The following is a 21,430-nucleotide window of genomic DNA, read 5'->3' as shown; positions in this document are numbered from 1 at the left end:
CACTGTAAGGTCTACACCTGTTGTATTCGGCGCATGTGACTAATAAAATTTGATTTGATTTGATAGTGTGAGGGTGGTTAACTGAGCTGAATAGTGCTCATGACCTCTCGAGGGGCTTCATTTGCACATGCATCTGAGAATAGTGGCAAGACTGAAAATGGATTTGATTTACACTGGAAGATGAAAAGAGAGCATGTTTTTTTTCAGTACTTTCTTGAATGAAGCATCCATCCAAGAAGGCACATTCTCATGACCTGGTGTACAAGAGTATATTATGGAGTCGTTTGTAGCGCCCCCATGTGTTGGGAATTAGGAATATTCATAGTGAGATTTTTCTTGGTAACACATAAATAAAAGTAAAACCAGACCTAACTGGAATCTGACAAGAAAATGTCCCATAGTTGTCCCGTAAACATTAGGGTTGTTTACAGGACAGGGGCATACTGATCCAGGGGAAGTTTAAGTGTGTTTATCTAAACACAGCTTTACCTTGACCAGTATGGCAGACCATAGACCATGTACTACTTGACCATAGGGCAGAAACACTTTGACAGAAGCTATAACAAACCTGTGTCTATGTGTGTGTGCGTGCGTGTGTGTGGTGATAATACAAACAACAAATAAGGACAGAAATGACTCGGTGTAAAAACTTTTACATTTGTTTTATTGTCAGACTGAAACTGTCCCTGCTATTTACACTATAAAAGCTAGATATGCATCACAAATATAAAGGGTTTACATTTATATACATTATTTATATAAGCCACCTTATAAGCCCAAAGTTCATACATAAATTGTTATTCACGCATAGTGCTGTCATTTCCTCAGAAATAAATTGCAAAGTTAAAACGAGCATAACAACATGTTAACTGGCTTGCATAGTTTGGGTTGGGTACAAGAGAAAGAGACAAATGTTGAGAATGTTGCCCCAGACATTCTAACAGTGAAAGCAAAGCTCTAAAGTTGAAGCGCAAGGGCTATCAGAGAGAAGCAGTTGGTAGTAGCTAGATACTGTATACTGTAGGCACATTCCCAGACAGGATTTAGGTAATATACCACAGTCTATGGCAGGGACAGGCTGGACCATAGTGTCTACTGGTTATTGTTGTATTATTCATTCAACTCAGCGACTGATAGAGACCTGAGAACCCAATGACCATTATGGATCAATGAAGTACCAGGGAGCAGAGACAACCAGCAGACACTTGAGTTGCCTGTTCTTGATCTATGGCAAGGTGTTGCCTCCTTTATACCACAACCACTGCCTCAGCAAGACCAGGAGAAATATGGGTTTGAGGCAGAGACATGCAATAACTTTTTAGCCGTTGAGTAAAAGAAACAGACTGCACAACAATATTTTCTTGATTAAAAAATGTAAATCAATTATTGTGCACAAAGACAAAGCAACACCAGAAGCAGTGTATAAGAATAATGAAATATAAAATAACAATTGTCTTACATACGTAGGACTTGGCAAAATATATGTTTGAGATTAGCAAACACCACTAACAAAGTAACCACCACTTTGTGAGTCTAACCTTTACATTGGTTCAATTATTTTTCACAGGTTATGTCGATTCAACTCTTTCAGCTATAACAGGATTCAATTAGTTATATTATGTTTTTTTTCAACAATTATCAACGTTATAGCAATGTTATTACAATGATATGCCAGTTTTTTGAGAGAACAGATGTCACAGTGTTGTTTTGAAAACCATTTATCAAATGTTGCGTTAGGAAATTGAGAAGCCTAAAGAAGGGGCTTTCGAATCACATTAAAATCACACAATCACACAATCACACAATCACACAATCACACAATCACACAATCACACAATCACACAATCACACAATCACACAATCACACAATCACACAATCACACAATCTCAGTTCACTTCATCGTCAACGCATTAAAAACTGTACTTGATCACAAGACCTTACGTTTAGAAACCAGATACATTAGGAGATACAGTCATATAGCCACACGTTTTGGAAATAGAGTCCTGATATCAGCATACTACGCCTGGAATATCACAGTAGTTCATTTAGTGTGCTAAATTAATCAATGAATAAATCAGCCAATCACCAGACTGGTGACACTCTTGCTTCCTTCACTAAAACTTCAACCACCAATCACAAAACAAGTGGAAAAGAGATGTTAAAACACAATAAAGACTAGTTCAACAACATAGCTGTTGTCTACCTTACGGCACAACCACATAACCCAAACACTTTTCCTCCATATTTCGTCATGCCAAAAACAGTAAGCCAAACCCCAGTTGTAACTGAAAGGGTACATTTGAACTGTACTGAATTTAGACAAGGGTTTACAAATTCATTGTCGAAATATAAGTATTAATTGAATATGTGCTATTAGTGTTAAAAAGGCAAGTTTAAGTCATTCATCTTAAATTGATAAAAGCACAATTGATCATAAAAAATCTGTCAATACTGTATCTAGGATGTCAGTTGATCATCTAACTAACATGAATATAAAAGGCTGTTTATGTTTTTCTTCTTAATCAGCTCATTGCCCTCAAGATCGCCTCCTACACTTTCAACTGTCACCTAAACCCTCCAATATGCAATATCATACAACACACTACAGACTGTACATACCATCTATAAAGTCTATCAAAATACCTGATCATATAGTTAAATACTCCATTAGCACACCTTGTGAAATTAAAAAACAGGGATATATCTAGTTAAATAAATAGAGATTACTATTTCACTGTATAGGCTATTGGTGTGGTTGGTTGAGTCATTCTTCCATCATCTGAGTGTACTGTAGGTACCAGGGACACAGGAAGAGTTCAATAACATAATGCATCATGGGACATAAGCCTGAACTAAGCCCAACAACCACATACACCCTTAGCTTTGGCAGATAAAACAACACAGGCTAATGGCACTCCTGGTAGAAAACATGTAACAATATACTTCATCTGTGTATGCCTGCACAAATAGAATATTTGGAAAAGCGTGGTAAACTTTGATGGTTAAGGTGCGTGCTGAAGGCACAAAGTGATTGACAGGAATACCAAGAGAACCACAGACTGTATGTTTTATAGCACTCACCTAACCTATAGATGTAACCATTTCTTCTATAGTACAAAAACACCATATGACACATAATGTATAGTCACTTCCCTATCATGTAGTCATGTGCTTCCTTTGCCTTCTTTACATATAGATTCCACCATTTCTACATATGTACAGTACTACAGTACATGTAGCTGCAGTTCACATGAATACAGGGGTCAGGGAGAAAGAAACAGGTGGATGGAAAGCGATAAGGATGGAAGGAATGAGAGTGGGAATGAAGGAGGGAGAACCAGCATGAGTTTCTTTCTTCTGGATTGTCCATTATGGATTGACTTGGATGCACTATCCCACTGATAAATAATAATAATCAGCATGATTTAAAAAAAAATACCCTGTTTAGTCCTGATGATTCATGTAAAAGCACTCCTCTGTGATGGCCTACATACAGTGATTATGAAACCTTTTGTTCAAATAAGTTCTCTACTGCTTTACAGTAGTACAGAATGTTTTGTCCGAGTCTTTAGTCTCAAGAGGACTGAAATGCTCAGCATGGTTTTGCCCAGCGGGTTGATTATGTCTCCCCCTCCCTAACCCCAACCTCCCTGAAGCCTAGCCTTTGACCCTTGCTCTACCACGGAGGGGATAGTGCATCAATTACATGAAAACAGTTCTAAACACACACCTAGGCATCCCCTTAAAGCCTCTGCCAACCCCCAGATGACCCCGGCATGCGAAGAGCAGAGGATGGCCTCTAATGGCCACCGCCAGAGTTGCTGCTCCCTGTTGTCCAATCAATGATGATGAAGCTCAAACTCATGGTCATGAAGGCGACGCCCAGACCAGCGAAACAGGCAGCCTGGGAAGTCAGAGGAAACACCATCATTACAATATTTATTTTTATATGGTTACCAGAACCATACTCTAACCATAGTCATAAGGACACACAATAACAATAATAATGAATCTTACACAGATCAAATCAAGATATGAGAATATTACAATTATCATGGAGAGGATGAGATATGTGCTCACCAGTATCTTGGGGGTGGAAAACATGGGTTCCTGCTCCTTAGGCACAATGCGGATGTAGAAGACGGCAGGGAAGATAAAGATGAGACAGGGGGCAGATGTGGCACCTGGAGGAGGAACAGGAGGATGGAGGAAGAGGAGGAGAGATGAAGGTCAGGGCTACAGATCATTTTACACAGGACATCCAGTAGAACAAACTGTCCAAAATCAGAATATGGGCCAAGGCCAACATTCACAAACACTGTCAGATTTTCCTCTTTTAGTGGATGATGATTGGTGCTGTGGCTTGATCCATGACCTTTAACCACCTTGACTTTGACCTCCTTCAAGGGAAAGAGATTAAAAAAAATATTGACTCAGGTCATGTGTTTATCATTGAGTCAATAAGCGCTGGGCCGCTGGTCACATTTTGTGTTTGTCACGACTTCCGCCGAAGTCGGTTCCTCTCCTTGTTCGGGTGGCGTTCGGCGGTCGACGTCACCGGCTTTCTAGCCATCGCCGCTCCATTTTTCATGAATCCATTTGTTTTGTCTTGTTCCCTGCACACCTGGTTTTCATTCCCCAATCAATCTACATATATTTATTCCTCTGTTCCCCATCATGTCTTTGCGAAAGATTGTTTGTGTTGCGTGTTTATTGTTTACGCGCCAGACTGGTTTGTTTTTTCCGTGGAATTTCACAAAGATGTTTATTGTTAAACAAAAGTCTTGTGACTGTTTTGCGCGTTTTGCACTTTTGCCTCAATAAAGTGTGCACCTGTTCACAAATCTCTGCTCTCCTGCACCTGACTTCGCTACCAGTAGCACACACCTGACAGTGTTGTGTTTTAAAGCCAGACACAGTGGAGATATTATCAAAACAGAGAGCCGCTGCAAAAGAGAGAAAGTGAATCAAGAATTACAGGTGCAGGTGCATAACCACATATAACCACACATTTAAACATGTAAAACATCCCAGACTACAGCAACTTCTATGTGTAAAATATTTTTTGGCTAGGTCAGGTAAAGTATGTCAATTTAAAGGGACGGTTTCTGTTCCTGGACTAAAAAGCACTTTCAATGGAGAATCGTCATTGAATCGTCATTAATCCAGGACTAGGTTTAATCTGTATTTCTTAGTCCAGGACTAGGTTTTATCTGTACTTCTTAATCCAGGACTATGTTTGATCTGTACTTCTTAGTCCGGGACTAGGTTTAATCTGTATTTCTTAGTCCAGGACAAAATTTTATCTGTACTTCTTAATCCAGGACTAGGTTTAATCTGTGTTTCTTAGTCCAGGACTAGGTTTAATCTGTACTTCTTAGTCCAGGACTAAATTTAATCTGTGCAACTAACCGATGATGCCGAAGATTCCCAGGATGTTGGGGGCGAAGATGACCAGAATGTTGATTAAGGAGAGTAGGGTGATGGCTATGGCCACATGACGAAGCCAGTTAAACGATTTACTGGAGAAAAACATCTGGTTCAAGGCCCTGCGCACCTGAGGGGTCAGAGAAAGAGAGAGAGAGAGAGAGAGAGAGAGAGAGAAATACAGAGAGAGAGAGGGAGGGAGGGGGAGAGAGAAATAAGGAGAGAAAGAGGCAGAGTGAAGGAATAAGTAAATTACTGTCAGAAACAACAGTGTCATTCCTCTTCAAATGAGCATTTTACTGTAATTCATCAAGCCATGACACCCACCATTTCAGATTAAGACATGAGGAATCAAACTAAATGTAAGCCACCCCCAGACACCACGCCAATCCCACCCCAACGGCCAGTATACAATATCAGTTTTCTTTGTCTTTAAGAAGAGGGAAGAGGTTATAGTGGAGAAGGGGGAGGGGGGGTGTAACTTACTGGGAAGAGCACGATGGGGACAGTCAGTGTGACAGCGGTAAGGACAGCCAATCGCACGCACAGGATCAGCGTGTCATAAGGGTCGATTCTGCTGTATGTGTGTAGCAGCTCTGGCTCAGTCTTACCTGTCAGGGTAACATCAGGGTAACGTCAGAGGGTAACGTCAGGGTAACATCAGGGTAATGTCAGGGGGTAACATCAGGGGTAACATCAGGGTAACATCAGGGTAACATCAGGGTAATGTCAGGGGGTAAACATCAGGGTAATGTCAAAGTAACATCACGGGGTAACACCAGGGTAAGATAAGGGGGTAAGATCAGGGGTAACATCAGGGGTAACATCAGGATAACATCAGATGGTAACATCAGGGTAACATCAGGGGGTACGATCAGGGTAATATCGGGGTAACATCAGGGTAAGATCTGGGGTAACATCAGGGGGTAACATCAGGGAGTAACATCAGGGGGTAACATCAGGGGTAACATCAGGGAGTAACATCAGGGGGTAACATCAGGGGGTAACATCAGGGAGTAACATCAGGGGGTACGATCAGGGGGTAAAGTAACATCAGGGGTAACATCAGGGGTATCATCAGGGGGTAACATCAGGGGTAACATTAGGATAACATTAGGGTAACATTAGGGGTAACATCAGGGTAAAATCAGGGGTAACATTAGGGATAACAGGGGTAACATCAGGTTAAGATCAGGGGGTAACATCAGGGGGTAACATCAGGGTAACATCAGAGGTTAACATCAGGGGTAACATCAGAGAGTAACATCAGGTTAAGATCAGGGGGTAACATCAGGGAGTAACATCAGGGGGTAACATCAGGGTAAGATCAGAGGTAACATCAGGGTAACATCAGGGGGTAACATTAGGGTAACATCAGGGTAAAATCAGGGTAAGATTATGGGTAACATCAGAGGTAACATTAGGGGTAACATCAAGGGGTAACATCAGGGGCAACATTAGGGGTAACAGGGGTAACATCAAGAATCACAGTATTGTACACTGAACCTCCAAACTTAGCCTTACTTATGTTGACTCAGACATTGAGGTCTGCTGTTCCTCATTGAAAGACAAAAACAACATGTGTCTCAAGCTATAATAATTTGGGCACCCCGAATCCAAGATGGCGTAGCAGTCAGGCGTCTTTGTCTTTGTCCTGTCGTGTCCCTTGTATATATCTTTTTACATCTTTTTCTTCGCATATCTTTTTAAAATATTTTCCTAAACCTCAACTTCTAAATACTCTCCTGCAACCCGCCTCACCCAATGTAGCGTGGATCAGTTTTTTTTCTAAAGTATTTCTATTTACTTCAAATCTGGAATCCCTCAACTGAGGCTAGCCAGCTAACTACCTACCAGCTATCAGTCAGGAAACCATTGCTAGTGGTCATCAGCTAACCTTTAGCTCGGAAAGCTCTCGCCAGTTTGAACAACGTGACTCAAACCAGAGCATAACGGACCTATTATTATTAAAAACAAATTCTCCCCCCATATCCCTGGATTCCTACCGCAAACTCTGAACATTTTCATCTGGATCTTCACAACTAGCTAACCGCAATCCCGGGTGACTACTCCTGGCTAGCGTTTCCATTCCGGAGCAAGCACCAATTAGCCTGAAGCTAGCCCGGCCAGGGCTCCTGTGCTACCACCGAAGCCCACTCCTGGGCTACAATATCCGGACCCCTTCTACTGCCGTTACGGGGCACGGAACCCCGCCGATCCTCTACGACTGGAATACCGACATAATCTGCCCGAGGATTCCAACAGGGCCCTCAGGCGCGACATCCGCTGAAGGCCCTACTAGCTACCTAGAGCTACTTTGAACCCTACTAATTCCACAACTGGTCTATCGACGTCACCGCACGAAGAGGCAAAAACAGACTTACCCCCATTGCGACGTACCCCAAAGGCTAACTTGCTAGCCCCGGTCTGTTAACTGCTAGCTTGCTTGCCCCGGTCTGCTAACTGCTAGCTTGCCTGCCCCGGTCTGCTAACTGCTAGCCCCGGTCTGCCAACTGCTTGCTTGCTAACCCGGTCTGCTAACTGCTAGCTTGCCAGCCCCGGTCTGCTAACTGCTAGCTTGTTTAGCCCCGGCCTACTAACTGTTAGCTTGTTAGCATCGGCCTGCTAACTGTCTGAATCGCCGTGTCCCCAGTCAGCCCAACCACTCACTGGACCCATATGTTCACTTGGCTACGCATGCCTCTCTCTAATATCAATATGCCTCGTCCATTACTGTCCTGGATAGTGATTACTGTCATATTTCACTGTAGAGCCTCTAGCCCTGCTCAATATGCCTTAACCAACCATGTTGTTCCACCTCCTACATATGCGATGACATCACCTGGTTTAAACGTCTCTAGAGACTATATCTCTCTCATCATTACTCAATGCCTAGGTTTACCTCCAATGTACTCACATCCTACCTTACCTTTGTCTGTACACTATGCCTTGAATCTATGCTATCGTGCCCAGAAACCTGCTCCTTTTACTCTCTGTTCCGAACGTGCTAGACGGCCAGTTCGTATAGCCTTTAGCCGTACCCTTATCCTACTTCTCCTCTGTTCCTCTGGTGATGTGGAGGTTAATCCAGGTCCTGCAGTGCCTAGCTCCACTCCCACTCCCCAGGTGCTCTCATTTGTTGACTTCTGTAACTGTAAAAGCCTTGGTTTCATGCATTTTAACATTAGAAGCCTACTCCCTAAGTTTGTTTTACTTGTTTTACTTAGCCGTGTCTGAATCCTGGCTTAGGAAAACCACCAAAAACCATGAAATCTCCATCGCTAACTATAACATTTGCTGCCAAGATAGAACTGCCAAAGGGGGTGGTGTTGCTATCTACTGCAAAGATAGCCTGCAGAGTTCTGTATTACTATCCAAGTCTGTACCCAAACAATTCGAGCTTCTACTTTTAAAAATTCACCTTTCCAGAAACAAGTCTCTCACTGTTGCCGCTTGCTATAGACCTCCCTCTGCCCCCAGCTGTGCCCTCGATACCATATGTGAATTGATTGCCCCCCATCTATCTTCTGAGCTCGTGCTACTAGGTGACCTAAACTGGGACATGCTTAACACCCCGGCCATCCTACAATCTAAGCTTGATGCCCTCAATCTCACACAAATGATTAATGAACCTACCAGGTACAACCCAAAATCCGTAAACACGGGCACCCTCATAGATGTCATCCTAACTAACTCGCCCTCCAAATACACCTTGCTGTTTTCAATCAAGATCTCAGCGATCACTGCCCCATTGCCTGCATCCATAATGGGTCTGCGCCCAAACGACCACCCCTCATCACTGTCAAACGCTCCCTAAAACACTTCTGCGAGCAGGCCTTTCTAATCGACCTGGCCGGGGCATCCTGGAAAGACATTGACCTCATCCCGTCAGTAGATGATGCCTGGCTATTCTTTAAAAGTGCCGTCCTCACCATCTTAAATCAGCATGCCCCACTCAAAAAATGTAGAACTAGGAATAGATATAGTCCTTGGTTCACTCCAGACCTGTCTGCCCTTGACCAGCACAAAAACATCCTGTGGCGAATATCCCCAGTAATATGCAACTTTTCAGGGAAGTTAGGAACAAATATACACAGGCAATTAGAAAAGCTAAGGCTAGCTTTTTCAAACAGAAATTTGCATACTGTAGTAATAACCCCAAAATGTTTTGGGACACTGTAAAGTCCATGGAGAATAAGAGCACCTCCTCCCAGCTGCCCACTGCTCTGAGGCTAGAAAATGCTGTTACCACCAATAAATCCACTATAATTGAGAATTTCAATAAGCATTTCTCTACGGCTGGCCATGCTTTCCACCTGGCTACCCCTATCCCGGTCAACTGCCCGGCACCCTCCACAGCAACCCGCCAAAGCCCCCACCCTTTCTCCTTCACCCAAATCCAGATAGCTGATGTTCTGAAAGAGCTGCAAAATCTGGACCCATACAAATCAGCCGGGCTAGACAATCTGGACCCTCTCTTTCTAAAATTATCTGCCGAAATTGTTGCAACCCCTATTCCTAGCCTGTTCAACCTCTCTTTCGTATCGTCTGAGATTCCCAAAGATTGAAAAGCTGCCGCGGTCATCCCCCTCTTCAAAGGGGGTGACACTCTAGACCCAAACTGCTACAGACCTATATGTATCCTACCCTGTCTTTCTAAGGTCTTCGAAAGCCAAGTTAACAAACAGATTACCGACCATTTCGAATCCCACCTTACCTTCTCCGCTATGTAATCTGGTTTCAGCGCTGGTCATGGGTGCACCTCAGCCACGCTCAAAGTCCTAAACGACATCATAAACGCCATCGATAATAGACATTACTGTGCAGCCGTATTCATCGACCTGGCCAAGGCTTTTGACTCTGTCAATCACCACATTCTTATTGGCAGACTCGACAGCCTTGGTTTCTCAAATGATTGCCTCGCCTGGTTTACCAACTACTTCTCTGATAGAGTTTAGTGTGTCAAATCGGAGGGCCTGTTGTCCGGACCTCTGGCAGTCTCTATGGAGGTGCCACAGGGTTCAATTCTCGGGCCGACTCTTCTCTGTACACATCAATGATGTTGCTCTTGCTGCTGGTGATTCTCTGATCCACCTCTACGCAGACGACACCATTCTGTATACTTCTGGCCCCTCTTTGGACACTGTGTTAACTCACCTCCAGACGAACTTCAATGCCATACAACTCTCCTTCCGTGGCCTCCAACTGCTCTTAAACGCAAGTAAAACTAAATGCATGCTATTCAATCGATCACTGCCCGCACCTGCTCGCCCGCCCAGCATCACTACTCTGGACGGCTCTGACTTAGAATACGTGGACAACTATAAATACCTGGGTGTCTGGTTAGACTGTAAACTCTCCTTCCAGACTCACATTAAGCATCTCCAATCCAAAATGAAATCTAGAATCGGCTTCCTATATCGCAACAAAGCATCCTTCACTCATGCTGCCAAACATACCCTCGTGTAACTGACCATCCTACCGATCCTCGACTTCGTTGGTTGGCCCTCGCTTCATACTCGTCGCCAAACCCACTGGCTACAGGTTATCTACAAGTCTCTGCTAGGTAAAGCCCCGCCTTATCTCAGCTCACTGGTCACCATAGCAGCACCCACTCGTAGCACGTGCTCCAGCAGGTATATCTCACTGGTCACCCTCAAAGCCAATTCCTCCTTTGGTCGTCTTTCCTTCCAGTTCTCTGCTGCCAATGATTGGAACGAACTGCAAAAATCTCTGAAGCTGGAGACTCATATCTCCCTCACTAGCTTTAAACACCAGCTGTCAGAGCAGCTCACAGATCACTGCACCTGTACATAGCCCATCTGTAAACAGCCCATCTATCTACCTACCTCATCCCCATACTGTATTTATTTATTTATCTTGCTCCTTTGCACCCCAGTATCTCTACTTGCACATTCATCTTCTGCACATCTACCATTCCAGTGTTTAATTGCTATATTGTAATTACTTCGCCACCATGGCCTATTTATTGCCTTAACTTACCTCATTTGCACTCACTGTATATAGACTTTCTGTTTTCTTTTGTTCTACTGTAATATTGACTGTATGTTTTGTTTATTCCATGTGTAACTCTGTGTTGTTGTATGTGTCGAATTGCTATGCTTTATCTTAGCCAGGTCGCAGTTGCAAATGAGAACTTGTTCTGAACTGGCCTACCTGGTTAAATAAAGGTGAAATAAATAAATAAATAAAAATAAAAATTACAGTGTGTAGTATTCAATAATGACCACAAGGGGGAGTTATGCTCTTATTTCCAAAAGACTGCGAAAACGCACTTACTGCAAACAAGTGTTTCGGTAATAATAATTTATTACAATAACATTATTATAATGATGTTTGACATTACAACTGTTCAATAACATTGCAAATGTTCAGGAGGGAACAGGAGGAGTGTCCAATATGGATACTCTGTTTATGTTTAAACTGTACATTACTGCAAATATAGTCTCATGGACTATGAGGCATTTGTTTTGTATCTTATGTTAGCTTGTTGCAAGTCAGAAAATTATTTAGAAATACAATGTCTCTTTAGAACCTATGCAAAATACTTGATTGGTTGGAGAAGTGGCAAGTGTAACTAGTTTCCATCTAGACTCTTCTTAACACCAGATACGTGAGACTACTTTCTGAGGAGAACCTCCCGGGCTTTCCAACTTAACGTGATAAGCCTGGGCTTCTGAGACTACGGCACACATAATCATGACTACGGTATATTTCAGCCTGAGGAAAGGGCAGGAGTTTAAGTGGTGAAGAGGAGGTGCTCACCGTAAAAGGTCAGGTAGCCGAAGAGAGCAGCCAGGAAGTACATGGTGTACATCACCAGGATGGAGAGGTTGGAGACATGCTGCATCCTCCTCTGAGAAGGGCTGGATAACACACACACACACACACACACACACACACACACACACACACACACACACACACACACACACACTGGTTAACAGCCAACATTTACAGGATCATCTTGTGGTTCCAATACAATGGCTCAGTGGGTTAGGGTAAAAGCAATGTTCTCTCAAATTTTGTTCCGTCACTGAGCAAATTTCAGGTCTGCTGAGCACAAACTTCCAGCGTGCGTTTACTGTGAACACTGAGGCTGTACCTGCTTAAAATTACAGTTTTAACAGTGGCCAAGTAGGCTACTGTGGCTATTTGTTCATAATGTAGGCCTTCCAGAGTGGCCTACCCTAAAAAACTATGGCGAAAATACATCCCATGACATTTTAACAGGGAAATGGCTGTTCTATCATTCTGCCTACGATAGCAGCCAATGTGTGGTGTTCAATGTAGGCCTACATTCCATGAGACTTTTGAAAAAAACATGCAGGGCTTGACATGAATCTGTTTATCCACTTGTCCTTCAGACAAGGTGACAGAAAATGTTGTTGTGTTGTTTGACGCGAGAAACCACTTCACAAAATAAAATGCATTATTATTCCCACATTATTACAGAGAATCAGACAAATTATTGTACCCTCTGCCTATTGGCTACTTAGCTTATTCAAACCTGTCTCAAAACACAACACTGCCCCTTTAAGACAATAAAAAAGCTTTACCCGATTCCCTTTTCCTAAGATGTCTAAAAATGAACATGTTTTGTGCTCTTGTAGGAAGCAATCACTCCCCCATTGCTGACTACAATTTATCTATAACTGGGCTAATAACTCACTAACTAGCAAAGGATATGAACAAATGTGCACACATGGTTACAGTATCTACTCACAACCGCTCATGCTGTAAACACAATCCAGTTCAAAGAGAATGGCACAGATCCATATATGGCAATGGTCTGTTTGCATATAGGTCTACTGCAGTGCTGATTGGTTATGCTGCACCGGTCTGTGTAGAGTAGGGGTTGAGTAGTGGGTGTCAATGCAATAGAATCCTACTCCGATGCTTTCTGCCTACAACAAACTCTCTTGCATAGTTCGTTTCGTTTCGGTATGCTGCATTGAAAGTGGCTAATATTGACTTGATTCAATCACAGTTGCCACAGTAAAGGAAAACGTTGTTAGTGTTAACTAACAGGGAAAACTAGAAAGTTGAGTGAAGTTCAATCTCATGCTTCTCTTCATGGGCTGATATTTCTTCTGCTCTCTGCGCTGCAGTCTCTGGCTACTGAGCTGCAGTCTCGGGCTACTGCACTGCAGTCTCGGGCTACTGCACTGCAGTCTCTGGCTACTGAGTGGCAGTCTCGGGCTGTCTGAGGTCCTGAGCGCTCTGAGGCAGGTTTTCATCAAGGAACTCTCTGTACTTTGCTCCATTCACCTTTCCCGCGATCCTGACTAGTGTACCAGTCCCTGTTGCTGAAAACATCCCCACAGCATGATGCTGCCACCACCATGCTTCGCAGTAGGAGTGGTGCCAAGTTTCCTCCAGATGTGACGCTTGGCTTTCAGGCCAAAGAGTTCAATCTTGGTTTCATCAGACCAGAGAATCTTGTTTCTCATGGTCTGAGAGTTCTTTAGGTGCCTTTTGGCAAACTCCAAGCGGGCTGTCATGTGCCTTTTATTGAGGAGCAGCTTCTGTCTGGCTACTCTAACATAAAGGCCTGATTGGTGGAGTGCTGCCGAGATGGTTGTCCTTCTGGAAGGTTCTCCCATCTCCACAGAGGAACTCTGGAGCTCTGTCAGAGTGACCATCGGGTTCTTGGTCACCTCCCTGACCAAGGCCCTTCTCCCCCGATTGCTCAGTTTGGCCAGGCGGCCAGCTCTAGGAAGAGTCTTGGTGGTTCCAAACTTCTTCCATTTAAGAATGATGAAGGCCACTGTATTCTTGGGGACCTTCAATGCTGCAGACATTTGTTGGTACCCTTCCCCAGATCTGTGCCTCGACACAATCCTGTCTCGAGCTCTACGCACAATTCCTTCGACCTCATGGCTTGGTTTTTGCTCTGACATGCTGTGGGACCTGATATAGACAGGTGTGTGCCTTTCCAAATCATGTCGAATCAATTGAATTCACCACAGGTCGACTCCAATCAAGTTCAAATGAAACAGGATGCACCTGAGCTCAATTTATCATAGCATAGGGTCTGAATACTTATGTAATTAAGGTATTTCTGTTTTTTATTTTTTATTCATTTGCAAAAATGTCTAAAAACCTGTTTTCACTTTGTCATTATGGAATATTGTGTGTAGATTGATGAGGACAAAAAACGATTTCATCCATTTTAGAATAAGGCTGTAACGTAACAAAATGTGGAAAAAATCAAGGGGTCTGAATTCGTTCCGAATGCACTGTATACTATATGCATGTAGGAACCTATGAACAGAGGTTTAGTGGTGACACTAGGGAGGCACCGTGTGGAGACAGACGGAACAAGGTTGGGTAAGGTAGGCATACTCACTTGCGGAGCTCAGTGTAGATAGGCAGAACCTCAGGATGGCACACAAAGGCAAAGGCCAGGATGGGGATGGTGTATGCTGTCTGTGAAGGAAACACACAAACACCTAATGTTACCATAGACCAGCCTCAGAGGGACTACTCATTTACAAGACTTGCATGGCCTGCACCTTTGCAGTACATAGGTGAGCAAAGTGAACGAAGTTTATGGAGTTTTAGACCATATTTATTGCACCACTTTTGACTATGGTCAAAAGTAGTGCATTATATAGGGAATAGGGTGCCATTTGGGAAACAGCCCTAACCCTAGCCCAGGGCTGGTGAAACATTGGCCCTGTGGTCTGGTTTACTGTACCTGAGTGTTCATGGTGAACATTTTTGCACCACAGTGGGAGTCATCCACCTCGTGCACCAGACCGTTATCATGGAGAGCGTGGTTATCAGTGACGTTCAGGTGGATGTCCAGGTGAGGGACCGTGTGATTGGCTGCAGAGAACTCCTCAAACGGACAGGGGATCTGGAACTTCTTATAGATCACCTACAGAGGAAGTACAGACTCAGTGAGCATAGCCTTGCTATTGAGAAAAGCCGCCGTAGGCAGACCTGGCTCTCAAGAGAAGACAGGCTATGTGCACACTGCCCATAAAATGAGGTGGAAACTGAGCTGCTAACCCCCTGCCAAATGTATGACCATATTAGAGACACATATTTCCCTCAGATTACACAGGTCCACAAAGAATTTGAAAACAAACCCACATTTGATAAACTCCCATATCTATTGGGTGAAATACCACAGTGTGCCATCACAGCAGCAAGATGTGTGACCTGTTGCCACAAGAAAAGGGCAACCAGTGAAGAACCAGTAATTATTTGCACATAATATGACATTTGAAATGCCTTTATTCTTTTGTGAGTGTAATGTTTACTGTTCATCTTTTTATTGTTTATTTCACTTTTGTTTATCATCTATTTCACTTGCTTTGGCAATGTAAACTTGTGTTTCCCATGCCAATAAAGCCCCTGAAATTGAATTTAAATTGAGAGGAGGAGAAAGAGAAGGGGGAGGAGGGAGAGAGAGAGGAGGAGGAGGAGAAGGGGGAGGAGAGATAGAGAGGGAGGAGGAGGGATAGAGAAGGAGGAGGAGGGGAGGAGAAGGAGGGATAGAGGGAGAGAGAGGAGAATGGGAGGAGGAGGGAAAAGGGAGAGAAGGGATAGAGGGAGAGAGAGGAGGAGGGAGAGGATAGATATGGGAGAGAGAGAGGAGGAGGATGGATAGAGGGAGAGAGAGAGAAGAGGAGGAGAAGAAGAGATAGAGGGAGAGAGAGAGGAGGATAGATAGAGGGAGAGAGAGAAGAGGAGGAGAAGAAGAGATATAGGGAGAGAGAAAGGAGAAGGGGGAGGGAGAGAGGGAGAAGAGAGATAGAAGGAGAGCAAGAAGAAGAGGAAGGAGAGGAGAGATGGGGGAGAGAGAGAGGAGGAGGATGGATAGTGTGAGAGAGGAGGAGGAGGATGGATAGAGGGAGAGAGAGAGGAGGAGGAGGAGAAGAAGGGATAGAGGGAGAGAGGAGGAGGAAGAGGAGGGGGAGGAGAGATAGAGGGAGTTGGAATAGGAGGAGGAGAGAGGTAGGATACACATCAAGCAACAGGAGGAGGAGAAGAAGGGATAGAGGGAGAGAGGAGGAGGAAGAGGAGGGGGAGGAGAGATAGAGGGAGTTGGAATAGGAGGAGGAGAGAGGTAGGATACACATCAAGCAACACAGCAACATGTCTGAGATCAATGTCATACACACAAAGGGAATAGACATGAGTATGAGAGATGAAGGAGGGATGAAGGAGGAAGAAGGAGGGAAGGAGAGGGAATAATATGGAGCTCAGAAAAGCTATTTCTTATGATTAGATGAGTCAGTCTCTGAGAGGAAGGGAGAGGAGGGAGAGGAATGAGAGGAAGGAGGGAGGGAGGAGGCGAGGAAGCAAAGGGAGGAGAGAGGAGGGAGGGAGGAGGGAGAGGGAGAGGAGGGAGAGGGAGAGGAATGAGAGAAGGGGGAGAGGAAGGAGAGGAGGGAGAGGAGAGTGAAGAAACAAACGTACCGCACTGAGGAAGAAGACCATGCAGCTAAGGGAGAAACCACTGGTATAGCCCAGGTAGCCTGTAGAGCACAAAGCAATGACATATTAGAAATAATGTAATAGAATTGTGAGCTATTTAAGTTTGGTGGTCACACTAGATGTAGGCTACTAATGGTGGAAAGACCACATCCAATTACATGCCTTTAACATGGAAATGAGTACCAGTGACAGGAGGTGATTGCTGCGCTTCATTTCTTAAAATGTAATCAGTGTGCTCAGCTGCAGGGGCGTGGACCAATCATGATTGCCAGTGCAACACACACATTGTGTTGCACTGTGTGTGTGTGTGTGTGTGTGTAACCGCACCACAATGCAGCATCTCATCTGTGTTAGTGTTGACTTGGTCATCTACGACTGTGTTTCTGGGCTCCATAGAGACATAGGAGGCTAATTAACCACGGCAGAACCAATACCGGGCCAGGAGAGCGGGAGCGGTGTGAGGGTCTGATTGGCTGCTGTGTGACCCAGGAGAATTGTCAATGCTGTCAGGACCTCCACACAGCATAGGAAGCCCTATTACACCCTGCGGTATTCCTCCACCTCACCCCTTCACCTCCACCTTGCTTCAGTAAGAGTGTAGCTCTCACATCTAACCACATGTACCTGTTATAACCTAATGTAAAGCTGGCTGAGGCTTTCATAAGACCTGGCCCAGCAGGACAGCTGTGCATGTGTCCCTATGTAGTGGAGGTGGTTCAGTGAACTACACTCTCTTGATGACTAGCCTTGCCTGAGACCCGAAGATTCATGTTAGCTCCCAGAGCCTAACGGCTGGCCTTTAGCTTAGTTAGCTCACACAGTATTCAGTTGTGTGTTGTGGACAATCCAGGTTTATTACATGGTTAGTGTCACATATGAGCTTGCTGTTATTTTGTGGGAAAACAAAGAGGTTAGAAGGGAGAAGAAGAGGTGCAACTCACCCAGCTGCTTCATCAGGGCCAGAGGAAGGATGACGCTAATGGAAACCATGATCACCAGGTAGTTCCCATTCAGGTACCACAAACTAACAGCGATATATTTATGTATATATAAATATATATATAGAGAGAGCAAGAGCGAAATAGAGATAGAGGCAGAGAGAGAGAGGGGGGCAGAGAGAGAGAGAGAGGGAGAGAGGGGCAGCGAGAGACAGAGAGAGAGGGGCAGAGAGAGAGAGAGTGAGGGAGGCAGAGAGAGAGAATTTTAAAATCCCCTTTATTGAGTCAGCACATGAACATTCAACCCTCAGTAATCATGCACCACCGTGCTCATGTAAGAAAAAACAGACATTGAGAGGGTTTATAAGGACAAGATCCTCCTCATTGTCAACAGAACACAAACCCCTCTGAAGGCCCAATGTATGGATGAAAAGCCTGTCCGTACAGTTCTTTCTGGTCTTCTAGATGGCTATCTTGGCTACTTCTGACAAAAAATGTAGCAGGATTACCAAGCCCCTGTGCCTGAAACTGTACTTTGGTCTTAGGAAGAAAACCTCCCCCACGGCTGGAAAACAGCTGGTTAGCAGGGTAAACATCCCTACCAGTTGTTGGACACTTTATGAAGAAATGAGCTAACGACTCAGAACAAAACAGACAACCTTCCTAAATGCTTGGCTCTAGGTGCACCAAATTTCTATTGGTGTCTATCGCCCCATGTATGATCCTCCACTGGAGTTCAGCTGTCCGTTTGTCAATTGGCAACTTTTGGGGATGTGTCTGGACCAAACAACTCGGCCCACCCCGTTGACATCACCCCTGCCAAAGAACGTGCATGTGTGTTGTGTACATGAGAGAGAAAGAGAGAGAGAGAGAGAGAGAGAGAGAGAGAGAGAGAGAGAGAGAGAGAGAGAGAGAGAGGAAATTGCATAACACCACACTAAATGTTCTGATTGATTGAGTCACTGCCGCTGAGTCAGAATATAGTCTGTCTAATAGTTCTGCTCTGGTCTATTCTGTGAGAGCCATAGAAACAGTCTAGGTTTACAGTAGAACACCTGGGTTTACAGTAGAAGCACTCTCTTATATAAGGCTATTGATTTACATGGGCGTTGATAGTTCCAATAAGGGTAGCATATAGGGACCCACCCCACACATACTTTCCACCCAAACATACTTTCCTTCCACAGGGCCTTGGCCTGAGCTCCAGTACATGTGAGGAGCAGGTCTGGGCTGGGAGGCCCTATTCTTAGCCCAGCTCCCCTCCCTGCCTCCAGCCAAACACAGGCAAGGCCGGTGCTCTATCCTCATCTGAGAGGTCTGCTACATCATAACATACGTGATCCAGACGGATTTGAGGCTCCTAAATAGCTACTAATAATGCATACTGTAGCTATAACGGTCTCCATATGCACGTCAACAGGCATTGAGATGTGTCACGTTGCATTCTCAGCGCTGAGAATGTTGGACACAGGGTGACCCCATGGTCAGATCAGTTGAACTTCTTCAGTTTATGTCTCAGTTGTTGAATCTTGTTATGTTCATACAAATATTTACACGTTAAGTTTGCTGAAAATAAACGCAGTTGACAGTAAGATGACGTTTTTTTGTTGTTGCTGATTTTATTTATATAGTTTTAAATGTTAGGATTATTTATTTGCGTTGTTCCAAATGTCTGAATAAAAATGACAGTTAGTGTAGAATGGTGCTGAAGGGGGGGTTTGCCCAGGGAGCCATACAAGCTAGAACCGTCACTGCCTGGGTATCAGAGGGTCTCTGGTTAAGCTGCTAAACCTGTTATTCTTAACACTCTCTGTGAGCCAGACCATACAACAGACAGGGCTGGCCTACAGCCTACAGTGTGCTAATGCAATGTCCTCTGTGTGAGTGTGTGCGTGTACGTGTGCGCGTCTGCTCTTGTGTGGAGAGGAGGTCTGGAGGGACTTTAGAGAGTCCCTAGGAAGCAGGAAGCACAGGCCATGACCTTTCATGTCATTTGAATCCTTATGATCATGTTTTATTAGAGATCAGGACCTGGGTGGGGGTGGGGGGTCTTGACCCTGCGTCAATCCCACGTTTGATCCACCTGTCCATCTCCTGCTCTGTCTCAGAGGCTCTCTTTGAAGAAGAGTACCTTACCTTATGTTCTATCCAGCTGCCTATGATGCCATATATACTGAACTGTACATATTATCATCTTCCTTCATATGTAGCCTCTACTATGCTCTTTCTTCATGTAGCCCTCTACTATCCTCTTCCTTCATGTAGCCTCAACTATCCTCTTCCTTCATATGTAGCCTCTACTATCCTCTTCCTTCATGTAGCCTCAACTATCCTCTTCCTTCATATGTAGCCTCTACTATCCTCTTCCTTCATATGTAGCCTCTACTATCCTCTTCTTTTGTATGTAGCCTCTACTATCCTCTTCCTTTGTATGTAGCCTCTACTATCCTCTTCCTTTGTATGTAGCCTCTACTATCCTCTTCCTTCATATCCTGTTAGGGATAGGGGGCAGTATTTACACGGCCGGATAAAAAACGTACCCGATTTAATCTGGTTATTACTACTGCCCAGAAACTAGAATATGCATATAATTATTGGCTTTGGATAGAAAACACCCTAAGGTTTCTAAAACTGTTTGAATGGTGTCTGTGAGTATAACAGAACTCATATGGCAGGCAAAAACCTGAGAAGATTCCTTACAGGAAGTGGCCTGTCTGACAATTTCTTGGGCTTCTTCACTCTTTTTATTGAAAACTGAGGATCTCTGCTGTAACGTGACACTTCCTACAGCTCCCATAGGCTCTCAGAAGGCGGGAAAAAGCTGAATGATGCCATTGGAGCCCCTGGCTGAAAAACATTAGCGCCTTTGGTAAGTGGTCTATCAGAGTACAATGAGACTGAGGCGTGTGCACGAGGTGACCCCATGTTTTTATTTTCTCTCTCTTTGAACTAAAACAGGGTTTCCCGGTCGGAATATTATCGTTTTTTTTACGAAAAAATGGCATAAAAATTGATTTTAAACAGCGGTTGACATGCTTCGAAGTACGGTAATGGAATATTTAGAATTTTTTTGTCACGAAACGCGTCGGGCGCATCACCCTTCTTTACCCTTCGGATAGTGTCTTGAACGCACGAACAAAACAGAGGATATTTGAACATAACTATGGATTATTTTGAACCAAACCAACATTTGTTATTGAAGTAGAAGTCCTGGGAGTGCATTCTGACGAAGAACAGCAAAGGTAATCCAATTTTTCTTATAGTAAATCTGACTTTGGTGAGGGCTAAACTTGGTGGGTGTCTAAATAGCTAGCCCGTGATGGCTGGGCTATCTACTCAGAATATTGCAAAATGTGCTTTCACCGAAAAGCTATTTTAAAATCGGACATAGCGATTGCATAAAGGAGTTCTGTATCTATAATTCTTAAAACAATTGTTATGTTTTTTGTGAACGTTTATCGTGAGTAATTTAGTAAATTCACCGGAAGTTTGCGGTGGGTATGCTAGTTCTGAACAAAACATGTAAAAAGCTGGTTTTTTATATAAATATGAACTTGACTGAACAAAACATGCATGTATTGTATAACAT

At 44.0% G+C, this 21,430-nt stretch overlaps 1 protein-coding gene across 2 annotated transcripts in view; it reads right to left on the bottom strand.

The window, feature by feature from the left end:
- Positions 1–645: 645 nt before the first annotated feature.
- slc38a3b (solute carrier family 38 member 3b) overlaps positions 646–21,430 on the bottom strand; it is a 52,431-nt gene continuing 31,646 nt past the window's right edge. The window contains exons 9-17 of one of the 2 annotated variants that reach the window (XM_029774524.1): positions 17,845–17,927; positions 16,886–16,944; positions 15,153–15,335; positions 14,802–14,881; positions 12,215–12,315; positions 5,915–6,039; positions 5,414–5,558; positions 4,082–4,185; positions 646–3,905 (exon numbers count right to left, since the gene is read on the bottom strand). In XM_029774524.1, the coding sequence (XP_029630384.1) occupies positions 3,801–3,905; positions 4,082–4,185; positions 5,414–5,558; positions 5,915–6,039; positions 12,215–12,315; positions 14,802–14,881; positions 15,153–15,335; positions 16,886–16,944; positions 17,845–17,927 (985 nt within the window). In that variant the 3' untranslated portion in view covers positions 646–3,800. Of the gene's footprint in view, positions 3,906–4,081; positions 4,186–4,629; positions 4,948–5,413; positions 5,559–5,914; positions 6,040–12,214; positions 12,316–14,801; positions 14,882–15,152; positions 15,336–16,885; positions 16,945–17,844; positions 17,928–21,430 lie in introns of those variants that run through there. The other variant, XM_029774523.1, reaches the window with a different exon arrangement.

This window comes from Salmo trutta, chromosome 14, assembly GCF_901001165.1.
Source record: "Salmo trutta chromosome 14, fSalTru1.1, whole genome shotgun sequence".
NCBI classification, from domain to species: domain Eukaryota; kingdom Metazoa; phylum Chordata; class Actinopteri; order Salmoniformes; family Salmonidae; genus Salmo; species Salmo trutta.
The sequence above is the reverse complement of the archived record's forward strand: the minus strand, read 5'-3'. Positions and strand labels throughout refer to the sequence as shown.